The 22,032-nt window shown below is 31.8% G+C and overlaps 2 protein-coding genes and 1 pseudogene across 3 annotated transcripts in view; all 3 read right to left on the reverse strand.

The window, feature by feature from the left end:
* Positions 1-307: 307 nt before the first annotated feature.
* Positions 308-1,060, reverse strand: LOC131625841 (uncharacterized). The gene has a single exon (XM_058896671.1). It carries the CDS (start codon positions 1,058-1,060, stop codon positions 308-310), a length of 753 nt encoding a protein of 250 aa, XP_058752654.1.
* A 731-nt stretch (positions 1,061-1,791) lies between these two features.
* Positions 1,792-2,872, reverse strand: LOC131625823 (glutathione S-transferase T2-like; annotated as a pseudogene).
* Positions 2,873-18,026: 15,154 nt separating this feature from the next.
* Positions 18,027-22,032, reverse strand: part of LOC131625833 (uncharacterized) — a 78,939-nt gene continuing 74,933 nt past the window's right edge. Inside the window, exons 9-24 of one of the 2 annotated variants that reach the window (XM_058896663.1) lie at positions 21,739-21,919; positions 21,643-21,671; positions 21,384-21,532; positions 21,178-21,280; positions 21,005-21,100; positions 20,869-20,921; positions 20,607-20,730; positions 20,416-20,478; positions 20,233-20,292; positions 19,978-20,139; positions 19,673-19,746; positions 19,512-19,605; positions 19,290-19,426; positions 19,134-19,214; positions 18,922-19,027; positions 18,027-18,846 (exon numbers count right to left, since the gene is read on the reverse strand). In XM_058896663.1, coding sequence (XP_058752646.1) covers positions 18,811-18,846; positions 18,922-19,027; positions 19,134-19,214; positions 19,290-19,426; positions 19,512-19,605; positions 19,673-19,746; positions 19,978-20,139; positions 20,233-20,292; positions 20,416-20,478; positions 20,607-20,730; positions 20,869-20,921; positions 21,005-21,100; positions 21,178-21,280; positions 21,384-21,532; positions 21,643-21,671; positions 21,739-21,919 — 1,548 coding nt within the window. In that variant the 3' untranslated portion in view covers positions 18,027-18,810. The remainder of the gene's footprint in view (positions 18,847-18,921; positions 19,028-19,133; positions 19,215-19,289; positions 19,427-19,511; positions 19,606-19,672; positions 19,747-19,977; positions 20,140-20,232; positions 20,293-20,415; positions 20,479-20,606; positions 20,731-20,868; positions 20,922-21,004; positions 21,101-21,177; positions 21,281-21,383; positions 21,533-21,642; positions 21,672-21,738; positions 21,920-22,032) is intronic. The other variant, XM_058896662.1, reaches the window with a different exon arrangement.

Consider the following 22,032-nt stretch of genomic DNA (forward strand, 5'->3'; position numbering starts at 1 on the left):
GATCATTTACTTTTAAAGTCTTTAACGTTTCTGCAGTTTAAGATTCTTTATGTTTTAACAATCTTTAAGTTTCATATGTTATGTTATTTATCTTTCTTGTTGAAGTTATAATTACATATAACGAAGCAATTACCAAGATTCTTGAATCGAACAATACTCATCGAAGAGGACAAATTACGAATATGATTCAAATGAACATTGATAACAATCTTCTTGACTATGTGTCCTAGGATCAATCTAGTCGATCCTGCAAGTAACCAAATCGTATTTATTATAGTTTGGAAGACTAGCGGTTGTTTACCGGAAATCACCGTAAACAGTTGTGCAATATAATGCAAGCATATATGGTATGCTTGAGGGTTTCCATGTGCCAAGCACGCGCTGGACCACGTATTATTGCAAATCGAGATTGAAACACTCCAAATGCCCGTTCCACATCCTTTCTAGCTGATTCTTGATGTTGTGCAAATAGTTTTCTCTTTTCTCCTTGCGGCATTGAAATGGTCTTGACAAATGTAGCCCACTCAGGATATATACCATCCGCTAAATAATACCCCATATTATATGGAGTCCCATTGATTGTATATTGCACAGTAGCAGCACGTCCTTCCAAAATATCGTTAAACACATTAGATTGGTTTAGCACATTAATGTCATTGTTTGAACCTGCAATACCAAAAAATGCATGCCAAATCCATAAGTCTTGTGATGCCACTGCTTCAAGCATGATCGTGGGTTTACCATGATCACCTCGATAAAACTGTCCTTTCCACGCAACAGGATAATTCTTCCATTCCCAATGCATACAATCAATGGAACCTAGCATGCCTGGAAATCCACGTGACTCCCCCATTTGTAAAAGATGCTCAACATCATTGTTATTAGGCATTCTCAAATACTCAGCCCCAAATACCTCATTCACGCCCCTTACGAATCTCTCTAAGCACTCAATTGCAGTGCTTTCACCAATTCGAACATATTCGTCTACAATGTCAGCGGAAGATCCATATGCCAACATACGAATAGCAGAAGTACACTTCTGCAATGGTGAAAGACCCATTTTACCAGTTGCATCGACCCTCATTTGAAAATATTCATCATGATTTCCAAGGGTTTCTACAATTCAAAGAAACAAATGCCTATGCATTCTAAACCTTCTACGAAATTGGGCATCAGTGTATACTGGATTTTCTGAGAAGTAGTCGTTGAATAATCGTATATTCCCTTCTTCACGATTCCGATCTATCACTGATCTTCTTTTTTCGCTTTGATGAACTTCCAGATTGACGTTCCTTCTCGAGCATTGATAACAATAGTTCTTCGTCTGTGTTGTCCATAAGTTCTTCTTCAATCACCTCCCAAAAAAGTTTGTTGAGGTTGTTTGAATTGTTTGAATCCATTGAAGTGAGATAAAAGTGATAGAAAAATGATAGAAGAATGAGAGAAAGGTGATAGAAAAATGATAGAAGAATGATAGATGGTGGTAGAAAAGTGAGAAAAGAATGAAAGTATATATAAGGATAGTTTGAATAACGACTAGTTTGAATAACGACTAGTTTGAATAACGGCTAGTTTGAATAATAACGGCTAGTTTGAATAACGACTAGTTTTGAATAATATTTAAATATAATAAATACTAGAACATTTCATATTATTACAATAATTGTTGATACATAACAAGTACTACATAATTTTTAAATATAATAAATACTAGAACATTGCATCTTATTACAATAGGTGTTGATACTACATAATATTTAAATATAATAAATACTAGAACATTGCATATTATTACCATCCATATTTTTCTTTTAGGTTATTACAACGTTTTTCATGAAATTCACGTTGACTATCGTTCATCTTAGAAGTGTCTGACATTATGAATTGCATTGCTTCAAACTCCATCTTTTCCTTGACTAATTTGTTTTCTTCCTCCTTAAGTCGTGCAAGGTTTTCCATTACTTCCATTCTTTTATTCATTATATCAGAAATAACACTAGAAGGAGGTTCAGTTGCATTTGCATTTTCCTTTGCCTTACCTTTTCGTTTTGCCGCCTTTTGTCCCATTGGACGCTCCATTGGAGATGATGAGTTAAACTCATAACTTGAAGGTGTCTCTGAGTTTGGCGATGCCGTGTATGCACCGCTAACAGAATTCTTTGTTCTCTTTGAAGAATTTTCAATGGATGCTCCCATCTATTTAGGTTCATCTTTTAAAAGCCGCCATGCATACTCAAGATTGAATGGTGCACCTTCATCTTGTTCAAAAAAAGCATGTGCATTGACTAAGATATCTTTCTCTGATGCCCCACTTTTTTTTCACGAACAGCTTGTTTGTAACACCCAACAAATTTCTGAACAAGGCCATTTATTCGATGCCATCGAGATTTTAATTGGCCTTGTAGCTTTTCTCGTGACTGCCCACGATATTGGTTATAATTATCGGTGATTCTTAACCAAAAGCTATCGACTTTTTGATCAACTCCCACAATTGGATCCTTTGAAATATTGAGCCATGATTGCATATGAAGTGTATCCTCTTCCCTTGTGAATACCTCTCGAAGTTTTTTTTAACAGAACGCCTTTGTTCTTTTTCAACTGTAATATTTTCAATACCAACTTGAGTTGAAAATTGTGGAACTTGGCGTTCAGACATAAATCCATTTGGTGTTTAGGGTTCATGATGAGAAAAATTCATCCCATGAGTATTTATCGGTGGTCTAAAATAAATATTTGGGTTGTTTGGTGGCGGAAAAAATACGGTAGAGTTTGTTGACGGCGAGGGAAATTGAGAATTTTAAGGATTAGAATTTTGCTGATTTTGCATGAGATGGAACATAGATTGTTGAAAATTATATTGATTAGGGTCCATTTGACCTTAACAATAATAATTTGAACAAATAAGATGAAAAATTTGGTAAAATATATGATCAATTGAAGGCTAATAAGATGAAATTGTGAGAGAAAAATTTAAAATACTAGGAGTAAGGAATAAATTTGTGTGATAAAATTTGACTAACATTTGCTTCTATTTATAACCAAATAAATTATTAAAATAAAAAATAAAATAAAAAAGCAAAAGAGCCGTTGCATAGCACATTATTAAAAAAAAAAAAGCAAGAGAGCCGTTGAATAACACAATTTTCAATTTATATTAGTATTTTATTTAAAATAACCGTTGCAATGCATTTGAACGTATGCTTGCGTGGCGGAACTTTATTTTTTCCATTTGCTTCCAGCTGGCGTACGAAACAGCAATTGCCAGCCGTTGGAGATGGCCTAAGATTGAGTGTGAGTTGTAGTTGTAAGGTACAATAGGATTCTAATGTTTTTGTGCAGATTGTTTTGTGCTTTCATACTAAAGAATTGAATTGCGTCTATATGTTGGAGACTAGCTTGCATCAAGGAAGAAAAAGAGTATTTTCTTCGCATAAGGAAAACCTCAGTATCGAGTGAAGATGATTGCAGAGGAAATTTTAGAGTTTCTAAATTCTTCAACACTTCAAAGACTCAGATGAAGGGATTTTTCGTTAGGATTGAGTGATAACTGCTTTGTGAGTTGTTTATTACTAAATAGAAAATAAAGATTAAGATTTATGTTGCTGAAACAATTGACTTTCAATTTTTTAGTATTATTAGTGATTATTCAGCCTAACATTTAGCCTGAGATATGGTCTTTTTATCATAATTAATCCGACAGATGGTCTTTTGATCTTTATTATTATCAAAAGTCAATTTTTAGCTTTTTAATCCGTTCTTATGAATTAATTCAAAACTTGTTTATATGGGTTAAGACCATCAGAATGGTTCGTATAATAGAACTTTCATTTTTAAAGGTGAAAACTAGAGTATTACAAAGAATGCATGCATGTCCATATATACACATCAAACTTCTTACAACTTTGCCTGAGCAATTTCTATATTAAGAAATAAAAGACATACAACTATTTTTTTCATCATTTAATTTAATTTTTCATGTTACAATTTCATCACGTTGTCTTTTAGTTTTCTCTTAGAAATTGTTTGAAATGCTAGTAGAATTTATTTAATATAACATAATATGTAACAAATGATAATTATTTGACTTATTAATTTAATTTCATACCATTCCAAAATATTATTAATCTAATATCCAACTTATACCAACTTATACTGTGTGATTCAATTAAATATTCAACTACCGTGAAGTTTGAGATTTAACTTTTAATTTATTATTTAAAATTGATAGAAAATGTAATTTATTATTTAATGTTGCGGTCTTTGTTTTTGATGAAAAATGATAGATATTTTTTTTATAACAAAATGATACATTTTTACCAAATAAAATAAATAAAATATTTATGTTTAATATTTTAATTTCTTTTCATAAAATGTATGTATTTGAATAATCCTAATTTTCTGTAATGGTTCACGACTTATTGGTTGACTACCATTTACATATGTTTTTTTCTAATTTTTGTTTATTATTTCACACATATAATAAATTAATTGTATTAAAAATTCATTTGAAAAAAATATAATAGACCTATAAAGTATTTGAATAAAAGCATGGTGTACCTATAATTATAGATACTAAGATGGAAACATAACTTTAGTATTTTATTTTAATATTGTTTTTATACATGTTAAACTACCTCAAATTTCTCCTTCAATTCAAATTTGCTATCTTAAATTACAGTATACCTATCATTACAGGTACTAAGATTGAAACATAACTTTAATATTTTATTTTAATATTGTTTTTATATGTGTGAAACATCACCAAATCTTTCCTTTCAAATTTGTTATATTAAACCTTTCGGATTTTTTATTTATTTTAAAGTATGTATTTCATATTAAAAAATTGTATATATAAATTAAAAAGTGATATTGAGGGTTGTATCATGCCGTTATATTTAAAGGTTTTAATTGTGTATCAATGTTGCAAGTAGTTAAGTTATGGAGGGTATCATGCTACCTAAACATTAAAAAGTTTTAAGTGTTGTATAGAGTGTTCTATCATATTTGTCAAATCCATTGGAAATTAAATATTTTTAATGAATTTAATCTATTTTGAATATTTTTGTGATAAGGGCTGTATATTGACTCTTATTCTTATAAGTGATAAAAAATTTAATATAAAATAATTATTAATTTTAAATTTTATTAAAATATTTCATATGATAAAATAAATTAGATACCAAAATTTATATATCAAAAAATAAAATGGCAATATATCATGAATTCTTAACCACTCACTAAATTATAGGAAACACTTGATCATTTTTAGTCAATTTGAAACCATTATTATAAATTATAGTATATTTTGTATACAACTTTCACTTAAAAAATTTTGTTCATTGAAATTATAAAAAGATAAAAAATCCTATAAATTAATTATCAAGTTAAGTTTTTCTATAAAAAATTAAATTATATATATATATATATATATATATATATATATATATATATATATATATATATATATATATATATATATATTGTTGCAAATTATTATTATATTTCAAAAGTTTAAATAGTTTTGATAAATATGAGAAAATATTTTATTTAATATTTATTATTATTAACAATTATTCATTTTATTTATTATTTGTAACAGTTTGATTTGACTTAGTCAATTTAGTCAAATCCTTGACTCCCCTCTCTCTCATATATAACAACTCTTCAACTTTTATAAAAGATAAGGATACAGAAAGAAAAACAACATCTCATTCTCTTTTAATAAGTTGTTCCTGGTTTCATCTTTCAGTAATCTTAAAGATGATTTCTTGTTGTTCTGATGCCTCAGAGTCTTATTAAGAATCTGGGAAGAACCTGTTGAATCCTGGGGGATTTGCGCTTATGAGGCGGATAAATCCTTAAGGACAGTGTTTTTACACGCCTCAGGTTTATATAATTATTTATTATTTTGCAGGAAAAAGATTAATTATTTCAAGAAGATGGAATCAAACTACATGGCTGATCAAATTCTACAACAATCTTAAGGATTTATGCGGTCATAGTTGATGTTGTTAAACCATTTCAGGTTCTATATTTTCAAACTTGTTCTTATGTTATTATAATGTTGTTGTTATGACAAATTATAGAAATACTACAATTTTGATTAAACAAATTTTGTTTTGAAGACAAAACAAAATGAATTCATGTAACTTATTTTTTTAGTTCTTCATCATAATAAGCTCATGGATGACAGATTATTTAACTTCTCTATCAGTTAACATATAAAGTTATCGTCAATGAAAAAGAAAGTGATATTAATGAATTGCTATGATTTTATATTATTGTTGTTGCTGAGAGGTCTTTGTTGCTATGATTTCTTAGATATTAAACATAAATTATTATATTCATTGTTATATAAAATTATGTTTGTGTGAGAAATATTATATATAAGTTAAAATGGTTTGAGCATTATATGATTTTGATAGAAAACTATTTTACAATTTAATGTGAAGGGTCATTTAATGATTTTGAATGAAATATTTTTGTGTAACCGAAAATTTATTAAATTGTTGATAAACTTTGATTGTTCTATTAAGTAATAATTATTTTGAAATAAAGAGATATTATAATTTTTGTTATAACATTTATTAAAAAATAAATAAGCAAACGGTGTTAAATTTGTTATGACGCTAAGTTTTTATTTGGTTTATATTATATGGATGATTGATTATTGAAGGGATATATGTTGATTTTGGAAAAAAAAAAAAAAAGGTATTTCCTTCAATTCAAAGAGTCTGACAAGTAAAAAAAAAAAATGAAAATACAAGTATATAAATGAAAATTATGAGCCAATAAAGATTTAGACAAATGCTTTATTGTATCCTAAAATATGGTGCTGATATTTATAATTGTATTTAGTTATTATTGATATTAATTGAGTTTAATACTATTTACTCAAAATGATTAATTGTGTAAAACCGAAAAATTTAGCAATATTTTGTTTGGTGAAATTTTGTGAGAATAAGATATACTGATATGTAAGCTTTAATTTATGTGAATTATATTTTAATGTTGGAGCATATAATATTTATATTGGCGTAGTTATATTATTATGTAAGCCAACTAAATAAAACTTAAAAATGTGACGATGGTTATATGATCTAAGTTAGTAACGAGTTAATTAATATGTAGAAATTATTTTGGTTAATGGTACTCTATTTCATTACTTTTTTGTGTTATTTGGAAGTTGAAGAAATTACAAAAATATAAAATTTTATATTATGGAGTAATTCATATGTGTTTATATATTTTTGAAGTGTATGTCTACACTATTTGTAGAGATGAATTTTAAATGACATAATCTATATGAGAATAACTCTACAATTATATCATTTATTTTAAATGGAGATGTTGTCACTTAAATATCATTTAAGCAGACCTGCATAATTTAATATGAGAATTTTAGAATTATATGAAAATTATTAAAATATCTAAAATTGAGGTAATACCTCATAGTGTTATTTTTGTACTTGTGAAATTCTTAATTTTTATTGTTGTATTAAAATTATACAATGATGTTATAAAGATTAAAATTGTATGAAAAAAATCTAGATGTGAGTATATTTAATTTTATCCAATGTGGGGGTGTTGTCATTTGAAAGTTATTCAAATAGACCTGTATAATAAATTCATAAAGAAATTTATTTATATTGTGATGGTATGATATCTTTGTTGGAGGTAATTTTGCTTATATATTTAAGCATACGTGTATAAATTTTTTTAAGAGATCAAGTATAAAATGTTAAATACTTGAGTAAATATTTGAGATTTAATTGATTTAAGAGACGTCTTGGTCAATATGTTTCAGAAGAAAAATATATTTTCTTTATTTGTGTATAAAGTAGCTACTTGATAACGAGGTAATATCCTCTATTTATGTGAAGTCAGATCAAAGTGATCCTAGTCGGTCCTCTGACAAAGCCCTGGGAAGAAAAAAAAATTGTGAACACATCGAGGGAAATTAGACTTAAAGCCAATTGAAATTAACAAGTGATGGGAACCCAACCTTTGTGATTGGAGATCCCATGAAAAAGGTTCATATGGGTAAAAACAAGTCACCTGTTAATTCTGCTAGCACCAAAAATTATTTTATTAATTTTTGCTTGCGTCCTTTTTCTATGGTGTGAATGAGAAAGTGCTAGACACTGCATTACTGAGAGGATAAGCTTATGTAGCTTCTAATGAGATTCATATCCCTTATGGGTGGTGTATGATTTGCAGCATACACTTGATGAAATCACCTATATGAGTGTTGAGTGGGGCCGCTTACATGAGATCTTGGCAAAATCTCTAGAGCACTCATGAAAATAACCAGGCACGTGCATGGCCTATTAGCACACCTCAGCGTCAACAACAAGAATTGTGGGGGTGTGATGTGAGTGGTAGACCTCTAACATACGCTAAGTGTCTTTGGTTCATATAGCTTGCTACACCAATTTCACTGTATGTTAAGTACTATCATTCTAGGACTAGTTCATATAGCTTGCTACACTAGTTTGATGCATCACATTCATGATGTTAATCCAGGAAATTCTTTTATTATTCTTTTGAACTTTTGAACTATGTGGGGGATTGTTGCAAATTATTATTATATTTCAAAAGTTTAAATAGTTTTGATAAATATGAGAAAATATTTTATTTAATATTTATTATTATTAACAATTATTCATTTTATTTATTATTTGTAACAGTTTGATTTGACTTAGTCAATTTAGTCAAATCCTTGACTCCCCTCTCTCTCATATATAACAACTCTTCAACTTTTATAAAAGATAAGGATACAGAAAGAAAAACAACATCTCATTCTCTTTTAATAAGTTGTTCCTGGTTTCATCTTTCAGTAATCTTAAAGATGATTTCTTGTTGTTCTGATGCCTCAGAGTCTTATTAAGAATCTGGGAAGAACCTGTTGAATCCTGGGGGATTTGCGCTTATGAGGCGGATAAATCCTTAAGGACAGTGTTTTTACACGCCTCAGGTTTATATAATTATTTATTATTTTGCAGGAAAAAGATTAATTATTTCAAGAAGATGGAATCAAACTACATGGCTGATCAAATTCTACAACATATATATATATATATATATATATATAAATATATATATATATATATATATAAATATATATATATATATATATATATATATATAATGTCCAATATCAAAGTTTAACAAAGATAATTATAAATACCCCCGAAAGATTTGTAAAATAGAAAGACTAATTAAAATACTGATTATTATGTAAATTTGTTGATTATTGAAAAATTGTCACATATTTAATAGAAATTAAAAAAATTATGTTGCTGTTAAATTAATTAAAGTGCTTTAAATACAAAGTAACATTACTTTGCACCCATAACCTTTTCTTACTTTTGAGTTAGTTCCAAAGTTGCTTTTAAAATTATTTTTTCATCAAAATTTCATGAATAGACAACATTTATTTCTTATTGAAACCAACTCACCAAATCAAGAAACCCCGTGTTGTGTGATAGTAAGGCATGAATGTTATATATGTCAAAAAAAACATGAATTTAGTGTAGCAGTTAATGTCTCTTAGTTCGTTTCTCATTATGATAAATAGTATGAGTTTGAGGAATCTTCTATCATTGTTATGAAACCTTTAACTATTGTTCATACAAAGAATCCAAGAAAGCCAAAGTCAACTAGTAGGGGATATATCAGAGAGTAAACTTACCATCTTCGAGTGTCTTTGGTTGCTAAAGTCATCACTGACCAACATAATGCTAAGATGGATAATGTAATCAAGGAGAAGTTAACATTGGATAATTCTAAGGTAGATATGATAGTGGAGAAGGTGTAGAAAATAAAGAAGAACTTAATTGCTAAATAGACCTCTCATGTCAAGGTGGAGGAAGAGAAGAACTATATATTCAAAGCCTTGGAGGTGAAGGTCCTTTGTGAAAAAGGTATAGGAAGACAAGAATTTGGTAATTAAGGAGTTGAAGATTGAGGGATCCATGATATATGCTGTGAATTCAATGCCGATAACGAAGTATAAAACAAGGAAAGAATAAAGAACAAGGAAGGAGAAGAACACAAGAATTGGTTATAACTGCTATTCTTTTACTTTCTCTTAGAAAACAAGATTACAAGTTTACAAGAATAACAAATAACTTTTCCCACCCTAAATTAGGATTTGCAGACATATCTATGAAAGATTCTCGAAAAGTTTAGTATGTCGAATTCGAAGCCAGTTGTGACTCCAACAAACCCTCAATTCAAGCTGAGTATAAATCAGTGTCCCGGTACTCATGTCGAAAGAGCCTATATGAATAGCATCTCATATGCTAATATAGTTGGTTCTTTGATGTATGTTATGGTTTGTACTAGACCCGACATATCATATGCAGTAAGTCTTGTAAGCAGGTACATGAGATTGGGCCATGTCAGTGAAAGGGGTCTGGTCGAATTAGGGAAACAAAATCTGCTTGGTGGAGACAAAGTCGAAAAGCTGAAGTTTTTTGAACCCTGTGTACTTGGAAAATCTTGCAGAGTGAAGTTCAACAAAGGCAAACAAAGAACACATGGATCCCTTGATTACATCCATGCTGATCTTTGGGGGCCTGCAAGGTGTCCATCACATTCAGGAGCAAGGTATTTTCTATCCATAGTTGATGATTATTCCAGGAAGTTATGGGTATTCATCAAGAAGACTAAGGATGAAACTTTTGAGAATTTCAAAAGTTGGAAGACTCTGGTCAAAAATCAGACTGGCACGAAGGTCAAGAGGTTAAGAACCGATAACGGCCTTGACTTTTGCAATGAGGCGTTCGACAGTTTTTGTGCTGCCTCTGGGTATTGCAAGGCACAAAACCACTGCAGGTACTCCATAACAAAATGGTTTGGCTGAAAGGTTTAATCGAACTATTTTGGAGTGAGTCACATGCATGTTGACTAGTGCTGGGTTAAAGAAAGTGTTCTGGACTGAGGCTTTTTTGACAGCAACATATCTGATAAACAGATGTCCTTCGACATTGTTAGATATGAAGACACCTGAAGAAGTTTGGTCGGGACATCCACCAGATCTCGACAAACTGAGAGTATTTGACTGCGTAGCCTATGCTCACATTAGGCAAGACAAGGTCGAACCTAGAGCTCTGAAATGCATGTTCATGGGATACCCTGAAGGAGTCAAAGCTTATAGGCTATGATGCCTAGAGCCAAGTCACAAGAGGTGTATCACCAATCGAGATGTAGTTTTCAATGAAGCTGAGATGACTTTCAAGAAAACTAATGATGATGATGGTCAAAGTGCACAAGAGTTGAACAGGTAGAGATTCCAGTTGAGGTGGAGCAAGTTGATGTTGAATTGCATATCCATGATGAAGTCGAAGAAGAAGAAGATGCCGAGGAAGTTGAGGAAACTACCGATGACTAACTATTGTCGAGAGACAGGTCGAGAAGAGTCATCAAGCCACCTTAGAGACTTAGGTATGCAGATCTTATAGCTTATGCATTAATCTCTGCCAGTGAGGTTCTTGATGATGAACCTAGAGATTATAAGGAAGTTATGAGGAGTCGAAATAAGAATGAATGGCTGAAGGCCACGGATGATGAGATGAAATCTCTTCATGATAATAATACTTGGGAACTGATCAAGAAACCTACTGGGGCAAGGTTAGTTAGCTGTAAATGAATTTTCTAAGTTAAGGAAGGAATCAAAAGAGTGACATCGAAAATATAAAAGGCAAGGTTGGTCGCAAGGGGTTTCACTCAGTAAAAAGGTGTCGACTTTAATGATGTTTTTTCTCCTGTTGTGAAGCATAGGTCCATTCAAATGTTGCTTGCCATAGTGGCACAATTCAACCTTGAGCTGGAAGAGATGGATGTGAAGACTGCGTTCTTGTATGGTGATCTAGATGAAACGATCCTGATGAGACAACTTGAAGGGTATGTCAAAAAAGGGAAGGAAGATTATGTATGCAAGCTAAAGAGATCTTTATATGGGCTGAAACAATCTCCTCGACAGTGGAATAGGAGATTCGACAAGTACATGACACACATAAGTTTTATTAGAAGTTAGTTCGACCATTACGTGTACTTCCGATTTCGACCTGGTAATTCATTTTGTTATTTTGTTGTTTTATGTGGATGATATTCTCATAGCAAGCAACAATGTAGAAGATGTAATGAGGGTGAAGGATGAACTCAATAAGGAGTTCGATATGAAGGATTTGGGAGCTGCTTCCAGGATTCTTGGAATTGACATTCAAAGAGATAGAAAGAAGTCGAAGTTATGCTTATTTCAAGAGGCATATCTACAAAAGATTCTCGAAAAGTTATGCTTATCTCAAGAAGCATTCAAGTGGATTTTAAGGTACATAAATGGGTCTCTGAACAGGGTCCTAATTTATGGTGGAGCCTTGGGTGAAGATAGTAAAGTAGTAATCGAAGGATATGTCGATTCTGATTATGTAGGTTGTATGGATTCCATAAAATCTATTTCTGGATATGTTTTCACTATGTTTGGCACTGCAATCAGTTGAAAAGCAACACTTCAAAGGGTTGTTACTCTATCAACCACTAAAGCGGAGTATATTGCCTTAACTGAAGCTGTGAAAGAAGCATTGTGGCTTGAAGGTTTTGCAAAGAAGCTGAAACTTCAAGGTCGAGGTATCACTGTTAAATGTGGTAGTCAAAGTGTGTCATACCCCAAAATTTGCCCATACTATTTATTTTGTTCACATTCAAATCAAGGTACAAAGCTCAAAGATACTCTCTCCTAAACAAGACTCAAAGAATTAGGGTTTTCAATGAACCAAAGGCTCCAAGGCACCCCATATGGTCTATGATACCCCATATTATCTCCATAACAAATTTCAGGTCTCAATTCAAAAGATTGATCACTCAATTGCTCAAAAAGTCAACAGTCGACTGGTTTGACCTAAAAGTCAACTGTGGTCAAAGTACAGTCAAAACTCCTGATTTTTTTGTAAACATCCTCATATTGAAGTATCATTCACCATTTGATCATGGTTCATCAAGGAAAGATCAGAGATCAACAATTCCAAAAGTTGCTAAATTAGGGTTTTCATAGGAGAAACTCAACTGAACTTTGACCAGACATAACTCCTACATGGAACATCAGAAATTTTCCATCCAAAGCTCAGTTTGATGGAAATTGAATTCTCTACAACTTTGTCTCTCACATGCCAAGTCTAAAAATGCTTCATTTGAGAGATATGGATCAGAACATTATAGGTCCTTTTCAAAAGTCAACCAAAAGTCATTTTTTTCAAAAGAACACACAAGGAGCATGGAACATTATTTTGACATGAGACCAAAAACATTGGTTAGAGGACTCTTCAAGGTTTCTAAAAAGTCTAAGAACTTGAAAAAATGTCGAAGTATGAGGGAATGGCAAGGTACACAAGTTCACCTATTTTAAGGGCATGTATGAAGGGAAAAGGGCCAAAACTCCAAAAAATTTCCAAATGGGCCTATAATCCTTTTATCCTATCATTGTTCTAAGCCCATGCACGTCCCAAGACAAGAGCCTTTCTATTTTTATTGTTTTATTATTTATTTTATGGTTTTTATTATCTTAAATCATAAATTAATCACATAAAATAATAAAAGTAATTAGAGATCTTATTTTACCTTGATATATCACATTGATGATTCAATTTTCGTGATCCACAAGATTTGGTTGAAAAATATTGGAATTGAGCTAATTTAGAAAGGATTGAAAACATATTTTCAATCAAATTTTCTCAAATTGCAAATCAAGGATTCCCATAGATTCAAGCCAATTTTATTGACCTATTTGATTCTCCTATAAGTACCTAATTGAACCAAACCCTAAGGACACGAAATTTTGGCCATCAGAACCCTAGTAGAGCCTTGGAATTTTGGAAGAAAAATCAAGATTCGGATTCTGAAGTACAAGCCAATTCAAGGCCTCTGATCAATCTCAATACATTCCTTGAGAGTTTCTGAAGCGATACCAATCATCACATAAGGTCAGTACCCCCAGAATCATCCTCTACAAGATCTGGTTTGCGCCACTTTAAATTCATTCGATTTGGCTCTTTCATGCATTATCCATGAAAATTCATTGCATATTTGCGTTTAGTATTGTATTGTGATCGTTTCTGGAGGTTTATTGATATTTATTTGCTGTTGTGAGCAATACGCCATTGTTAGGTTTCTTAGCTTCAATTAGGGGTTTTCAACATAGGTAAAATCTGGTTCAATTGAGGCCATGGTTATGTTCGTGAGGTCTGGACGATTTCATCCATGGCCTCGCGAAAAATTCTATGTTGTTTTGCTTGTATTCACTATTCGCAGGGTCTATGGCAACAGAAGCATCTGTGGGCATAGGCTAAGGCAACGGCTGGAGGTTGAAGATGATGTCGTGGCAAGACATCATTGGCTGGTTCAAACGAGCGCGCGCTTTTCATTATTTGGGAGGCTGAAGGATCATGTGCGCGCATCTCATAAAAGACTATGGTGTATCCCCTTGATCTAACCATCAGATCTTTCCCCCATCTGATCAAACGCTCAAGGAGACGAAGGTGCACCATACTCCTCACACGCGTGCAACACCAGATCACAAGCTAAGTTTTCCAAAAAAAATTCTTTTTAATTACATAAACCATTTTTTTATTATTTATTTTATATATATATATATATATATATATATATATATATATATATATTGTTTTTCTTACTTTTTTTTCTTTTCTATAATATTTTTCTTAATAAATTTATTTTTTCTAATTCCTTTTTAGAAAATCTTTATTTTATTTAATTTCAATTATGTTAATTAATTTGATTTAATTTGATTTATTTAGTTAAATATTTTATAAAATCTTAATTAATTTCTTTTAATTAATAAAAAATTATGAGAATGTCATATATTTAATCGAATTTATCTTTTTCCATCGATTTAATTAATTAGGTTAAAAAACCAATAATTAATTAAATCTGATATTTTATTTAATTTACGCCCGAATCAGGGTTTGCGAGAATTAGCCATACACTGAAAAAATATTTCTTTGTGCATTTTTGCAGGGTTAGCAACAGGGTTTCTTCCGACTATGCGCCTCGCCTATTACGAAGCTAAGTCCCGATTTAATCCTTATTTAAATATTTGTTATTTTATTTAAAATTAGGGTTTGCCTTCAAATATAATGAACTCCGCCTACACTCACTTCCTTTTCTGGTCTGCCTTTGCTTTGCCAATTTTTTAGGGTTAACCCCGAGGCTACCTCCGACTACGAACCATATCAGATCAAAAGTTAAGTCCTATTTCATATTTATTTTTAATTTTCTTTTGTTTTTTTTTTCAAAATTAGGGTTAGCTTTAACTGTCAATGAATTGAGAATGCACTCACCCTTTGTATTTGTTTTCTTTTTCTCAATTTTCAGGGTTAGCCAACCGTCAAAGCTCAATAGTCGGTAACCCTAAAACCTAACCTCATTTATTTTCCTGTCTTAATTATTATTTATGTCAGACCTATTGCACTGCTAGTCCATTAGTTTCTTTTTCCCCTTCCCCATAATATTGTATCTGCTTCGAGGTTGTATTATGTGGCCTTGAAGGCACTTAAACTGTGATATTATATTATTGTGTGGTTAGTAATCCTAGGGAGCGATAACCCTGAATTGAACTTAGAATAACTAATTATAAGATAATTTATGAATTAATCACGTGATTGTTGCACCCACGCACCTTTTATGGTACCCCTCTTGTTGCCTGTTGCCTGTTGCCTTGTGTTTTAATGCAGAATAGCCAAAGTCCCTCGAATACGAGGACACCTAAGCGATGTTGCCCTCTTTTCATTCAAAGATCGTAAGTCCCTAATGATGCTGCCTTCGGTTCGCCAAAATATGATCTTGTCCCTCGAAGTTGCCTACGAAGCGCTGAGGTATCCTCTGGTTGCCTAACGAAGATGGCTATTTTGATCCTTCCCTTAGACTACCTGCCTCTCTATGGCATGGGACAGTCTTATGGCGAACGATAACTCAACGACCCTTCAACCTCCAAATCAAAGGACTTCCTTGCCCTCCTATGGCAGGGATAGCCCTGAAAGGCTAAAAAGAACATTTTTCATCTAACCAGGTAATTGCTCCTAATTGCCTTGCTCTGGCTTAAAATCTTTTTCTACCCTTTTCTCAAAAACTTTCAAAAATCTACGCTTATTTACAAGCTAAAGTCTTATTTCTTTTCTACACCTTTTTCTTTCAAAAAGAGCAAAGCAATTAAGAGCTCATGGAAAACCATGGATGCAAAGGGTGCCTTACACCTCCCCTTTGCATAAATTACCCCCCGAACTCAGTTTTTATTTAAAAGGTTTTTCCTTTTCTTTTAGCCTTTCTGATATTTGGATAAAATAAAAGTCGGTGGCGACTCTTGCTTAACCGCGACGCTTCGATAAAGTCAGTTCACCGTATTACAAAGTGCAATACACCTGTCAAAGAACTTAGCATATCATGAGAGAACTAAGCACATCGATGTGAGGTTGCACTTCGTCAGAGGAGTAATCGAGCATGGAGAAGTCCAAGTGCTGAAGGTTTCGACAGATCACAATGCTGCCGATATGATCACCAATTCATTGTCGAGTTACAAGTTTTTCCACTGTATGCAGTTGATAAAGCTGCATGAAGAAAGCTAGTTTGTTCCCTTGATGTTGTAGAGTTAGGTCTAAGGTGGAGATTTGTGAGATATTGGATCAAACTCTAGTATGTTCGAAGGGTAGCTTCTTGGTTCGACATGATTAAGCATGAAGTCGAAGGTTGTTCACATGCTGGTGTCGAAGATGCTATGGTTGTTAGCATATTAAATTAGGTTTTAGTGTTTAAACCTTAATTTGTTAAGTTAACTTGTTTATTAAGTTAGCTTGTGTAATGGGCATTGTGGAAAAATCCCATTAGTTAGTATGTTAGGTTTTATTATAAATAGCATACTAGTCTCTCATCATTGCATACTGCAAATCCTAATTTAGGGTGAGAGAGGTTATTTGTTATTCTAGTAAACTTGTAATCTTGTTTTCTAAGAGAAAGTAAAAGAATAGCAGTTATAACCAATTCTTGTGTTCTTCTTCTTTCTTGTTCTTTATTCGTTCCTTGTTTTATACTTTGTTCTTGGCATTGAATTCACAACAGTGATAAAGAAGAACAAATGTACTAGTGATATAAATCATTTAAGTGATATAAACCATTTCAGTGATATAAACCTCAAACGTGATAAAGAAGAACGACTGTACTAGTGATATAAACCATTTCAGTGATATAAACCTCAAACGTGATAAAGAAGAACAAATGTACTAGTGATATAAATCATTTCACTGATATAAACCATTTCAGTGATATAAACCTCAAACGTGATAAAGAAGAACAAATGTACGTACCCGATACCTCAAATGAGTTATGGTTGGAATAGAGATGATGTACGAGTTTTGAAAAATATCTATTGGAAGAGTTTTTGATAAGAGTGAAAACTAGCTAGTGCTCTGAAGTATTTCATGCAAATGAGCGTTGGAAGAGTTATGGTTGGGATAGAGATGATGTACCTCAAATGAGCGTTGATAGGTAAATGAAAAGTTAGAAACTAGCTAGTGCAATGAAATATTTCATGTAAAATATGTGACACGCCAGTTTTATATAAAAATCGACGTGAATATATTTATTAAAAATAGAAAATATAAAAAAGCCACATAGCGCCAAATTTTAAGAATTCATTTAAAAAATCTATCACATCAATTTTTGATGAAAACCAAGAGAGATGAATATATAAAATAGAAAATTAAAAAGGGCTTTTGAAAATAATAATTTAAAAATATTGATGCAAAATATATTACCTCTTAGTTGGATAATGTAACCGAGAAATTCTAATAGAAAATGAAAAAAATAAGAAGTTAGAAAGACGTCAAGTGAGAAATACTAATTAAACAATTGAAAAATAAAATAACTTCAAATGCATTAACTGGTAGCTATATTGCCTCAGTTTTATAAGAAACCGAGGGAAAAAGTTGTATTTTTTTTTTTAAAATTAAACATGACGCTCCTAGGATCTATACCTTCAATTTTTGATTATACGAGGTGAAAGTTTTGTCATGAAATGTATTATTTGTAATAGTGCTTAAATTTTAGAAGAATATAGATCAATTTTCTAGATAAGAAGCTTATATAAGATCCTAGCAAAATTTCTAGCATCAAAACTATATAAGGTAATGGAAAGACTGATATCAAAAAGCCAATCAAATTTCTTAGTTTAGAGAAAAATTCAAGATGGAGTGTTGGTGGTGAATGAAGTTTTGGCCTATTCCAAGATAAACAATAATGATTACTTGTTGGTGAAGGTGGATTTTCAAAAAGCTTATGACTGTGTATCTTGAAATTATATAAGATATATCATGAATAAGATGAATTTTGGCTCTAAGTGGTTAGAATGAATGAAGGCTTTGGTCTTCAAAAGTTCAATGTCCATCATGGTTCGCAAGCTCTATCAATTGGATTCTGTTCTTGGAACAGGAACATATCATTACTCAATGGGGGAGTATCGAATTCTAGTTATTTTTCAAGAGTAGTACTCTTACATAATTGATCTCATTTATATATAATAAAAAAGCACAAATAAAGATAGAATGTGTAGACGATTGATCGATCTCCTCTTGAGATTGAGCAAATTAAGAAGCTAAGTTATCGTATGGATTGACGAATGCAGTATTGTTTCCAGGGCGTGAGAAAACCATCTACATGTACATAAAACAAAACATATTATGTAGGTCTCTCTGTCTCTTGAATATAAAAGCCGATTTATAATTACTTGTCTACATTGCTGCATTATTCCATTTTTATGCCTTTCTGTTTTGAGTGGTTCTGCATAATCACACTATCATATTGTGTTTCTGGTTTATCATTTTCTGTAATTGATAACAAACAAAGAGGTAGTACCTGATAATTCCCAAGTGTCCGTGACTTAAAACCAGCAGCGCAATAATCAAAATAGTATTTCCATATTCTAATGAACTTTTCATCAAATCCAAGAGCCAGAATTTTGCTGACACAAAGATAAATAAAATATTTTCAATAACTAACCAATCTAATTAGTTACTTTATTTGGATATACAAAAGTACATAAAATATCAATGAAGTTAAGAACATACCTATGGTTTTCCATGAAATTCCTTCTCCACCATCTCAAAGTTTGGTAATAATGAATTCCAATGTTTTCAGCATGTTCCACGCTGCGGAAGAATATATATGTAAGATGATAAAACGAAAGAAATGCTCATTAGAAGCTTTAACAGTGTAACATATACCATAGTCTGGATGCAGCTGCCATAGCTGATGTTACTCTACTCAAACAAGGTATGCAACAGCCAGGAAAAATATACTCTTTTATAAACTCCGAACTGCATCTGTATGCATCGTAGCGCTCGTCTGGTATTGATGTGAACTAGAATACGACAACCATCGTTAGTTGTTAGCGACAATTTAATTGCAACAAATATTCGATATCGAACACGAATGTTTCATAATACCTGGAGAACAATAAGTCCATCTTCTGCCAATGCTGAATCGCAACAGCTAAAGAACTCTTCCGTATACTCATGACCAACAGCTTCAATCATTTCACTGTAATATACTTAATCAGAAAACACTGGTAAATTTATTGTTAGAAAAACATAACGAAAAAGCTCACCATGATATAATCCTATCATATTTTTTTGTCTTGGACAATTGGCGATAGTCGCAAAGCAGAAATGTTATATGATCCTGAAATTTAAAACAATTCAAAGCTTTGTTTATATAATAACCTTAACTATCTTAAGTTTTTAGAGGCCTTGTGTAGATTAACTACAGTTTAACTGTAGAAAATAAATACGGCCCTATTTTTCACATGACAAATATTTTATAAGGTTCTATTTAGCCACAGTTTAACCGTGTCAAATTTTACACCGTACAATAGTCCGTTTTTCACACCATCAAAGACGACCCGGATAATACCTGAAGTCCAGCATCTTTAACTTTACTTTCTGCATATTTCAGCTGCTCTTTTGACAGAGTGATTCCAGTGTACTTGCATCCAGTTTGTTTGACAACTTCAATTGCAAAACCTCCCCACCCGCATCCAATGTCGAGAATTTCATGTTTTCTATCGACTCGAGCCTAGGTTTTTTTAAAAATGATTATCATATTAAACCTTTATGATGATATCTATCAAAATATGAATACAAGGTAATTCAAAGAAACTCCACTCACTTTTTCAATAAGAATTGATATTTTTCTCATCTGTGCATCTTTCAAGTTTTCATCTTCATTCTAGCATATACATTTTGTAACAAAGAAATGAAGGAAAATAATCATCAATGATGCTGCATTCTAGGGAGAGACAAAAGACTTCTTTTACATAAATTTTGGAATCAAACAAAACATTATTGTTACCTTAAACACCCCACATGAATATTGCATTTTTTCATCCAAGAAACATGCAAAGAGTTCATTGCTCTATAAAAAAGGTGAAAAAATAGTGTTATATTCTTACACAATATTGATGTATATAATTAATTATGAAGACCATCATGAACAAATGAATGTTTTTAGCTATAACTAATTAATGATCTTGTGAGCTATACCAAATCATAATGCATAGAGATGTTTCTGCGAGCTTGTGTGACAGTATTTTTCCTTGATATATGCCTGATGAAGAATTTCGCAGATGCTAAACCAGCCGTAAAGAAAACGGGCGTCCACCAACCCCTAAAGCATCAAAATCGGTACAAGAAGCAGATCACAGAAAATAGCGATTTGTTCAAGTTCTGCAATGCTATAGCCGCTATTGGATAACACTTGCATTTAATGCAAGATTGAACACATTACTTAATAATGTGAGCTTACCTATTCTTTACTCTTGAGTTAGATGCATTGAAATCTCTATTAGCTATGAGAATCTACATTAAAAAACACAAAAAAGTATGAAAATATCATCACATTTTTTGTTAGTAATAGTATAGATAAAAATCAATATGGTTACCGAAATGAAGTCTAGAAGTCCCTTGTCTGTATCAACAAATGAAAAGTCACCATCAATATATGCACTTGCAATACCTAAATCACCATTTGTCATAACCTGAAAAACATATTCATGTTATTCATGTTTTATTTCTTGATATCAACCATTCACCAATGAATTAAAAATGTACAAACCTTCCAATAGAACTGGGGATTATGAATTCTTAAAACACATTTTAAACAACATTTTTTCTTCGATCCATCAAATGTAAATATTGTTCCTCCTTCCTCCAATAGCCTAAAATTTCCGAAAAACAAATGTATTATTAGTGACTCTTCAACTGTCTAATTTCAAACTTTATCATTTTGAAAGTGCTTGAAATAAATTAAGATAAGCTCACATTAAACTTCCTGTAGTTATAAATACACTCAAGAATCTAGTGACGAAAAAACGGGCTCCTGATTCTCTCCAAGATGGTATCATGTATTTTAGGTTGCTTTGAAGGGTACAAATTCCTCCAAGAACATCATGTGCTGCATCCATGCCAGCCTGAAACCGAAACCTTAACGCTTACTCTCTTTGCTCCTTTCAAACATAGTTGAAATTGAAATGTTACAACAGAACTGATTAAGATCCCATGCACAAACTGTTCTTAATACCTTGAATCCATCTCCATGATATCCATAACCTGAAAAGCACAAAAATATGTTTGGATCACAGTAAAGCGGATATAGATGTAGAGTTAGAGGTTTTACCTTGAAATGGTCTTGTAAACCATATCTTCCTTTTCCCTTGAATATGGTCCAACTCATGTAATGCTTTTGATGCAATAACTGTTGGGACTGGATACACAGTTGACCACTTGAGCAAGGTGTTTTTCGGTGTATGATTTGGATTCACAGTTACAAAAAAGTTTTCACTTGTTTCTTCAATATTCTACAAGTCGTAATAAATAGAATTATTTACCGAAACATTGATACCGATAATATTTTGAAAAATTGAATGTAATTATCATTCCCATCGGAATATGACACGACTTCAATCAGAAG

This window comes from Vicia villosa, unplaced genomic scaffold, assembly GCF_029867415.1.
Source record: "Vicia villosa cultivar HV-30 ecotype Madison, WI unplaced genomic scaffold, Vvil1.0 ctg.000244F_1_1_3, whole genome shotgun sequence".
Classification (NCBI taxonomy): Eukaryota; Viridiplantae; Streptophyta; class Magnoliopsida; order Fabales; family Fabaceae; genus Vicia; species Vicia villosa.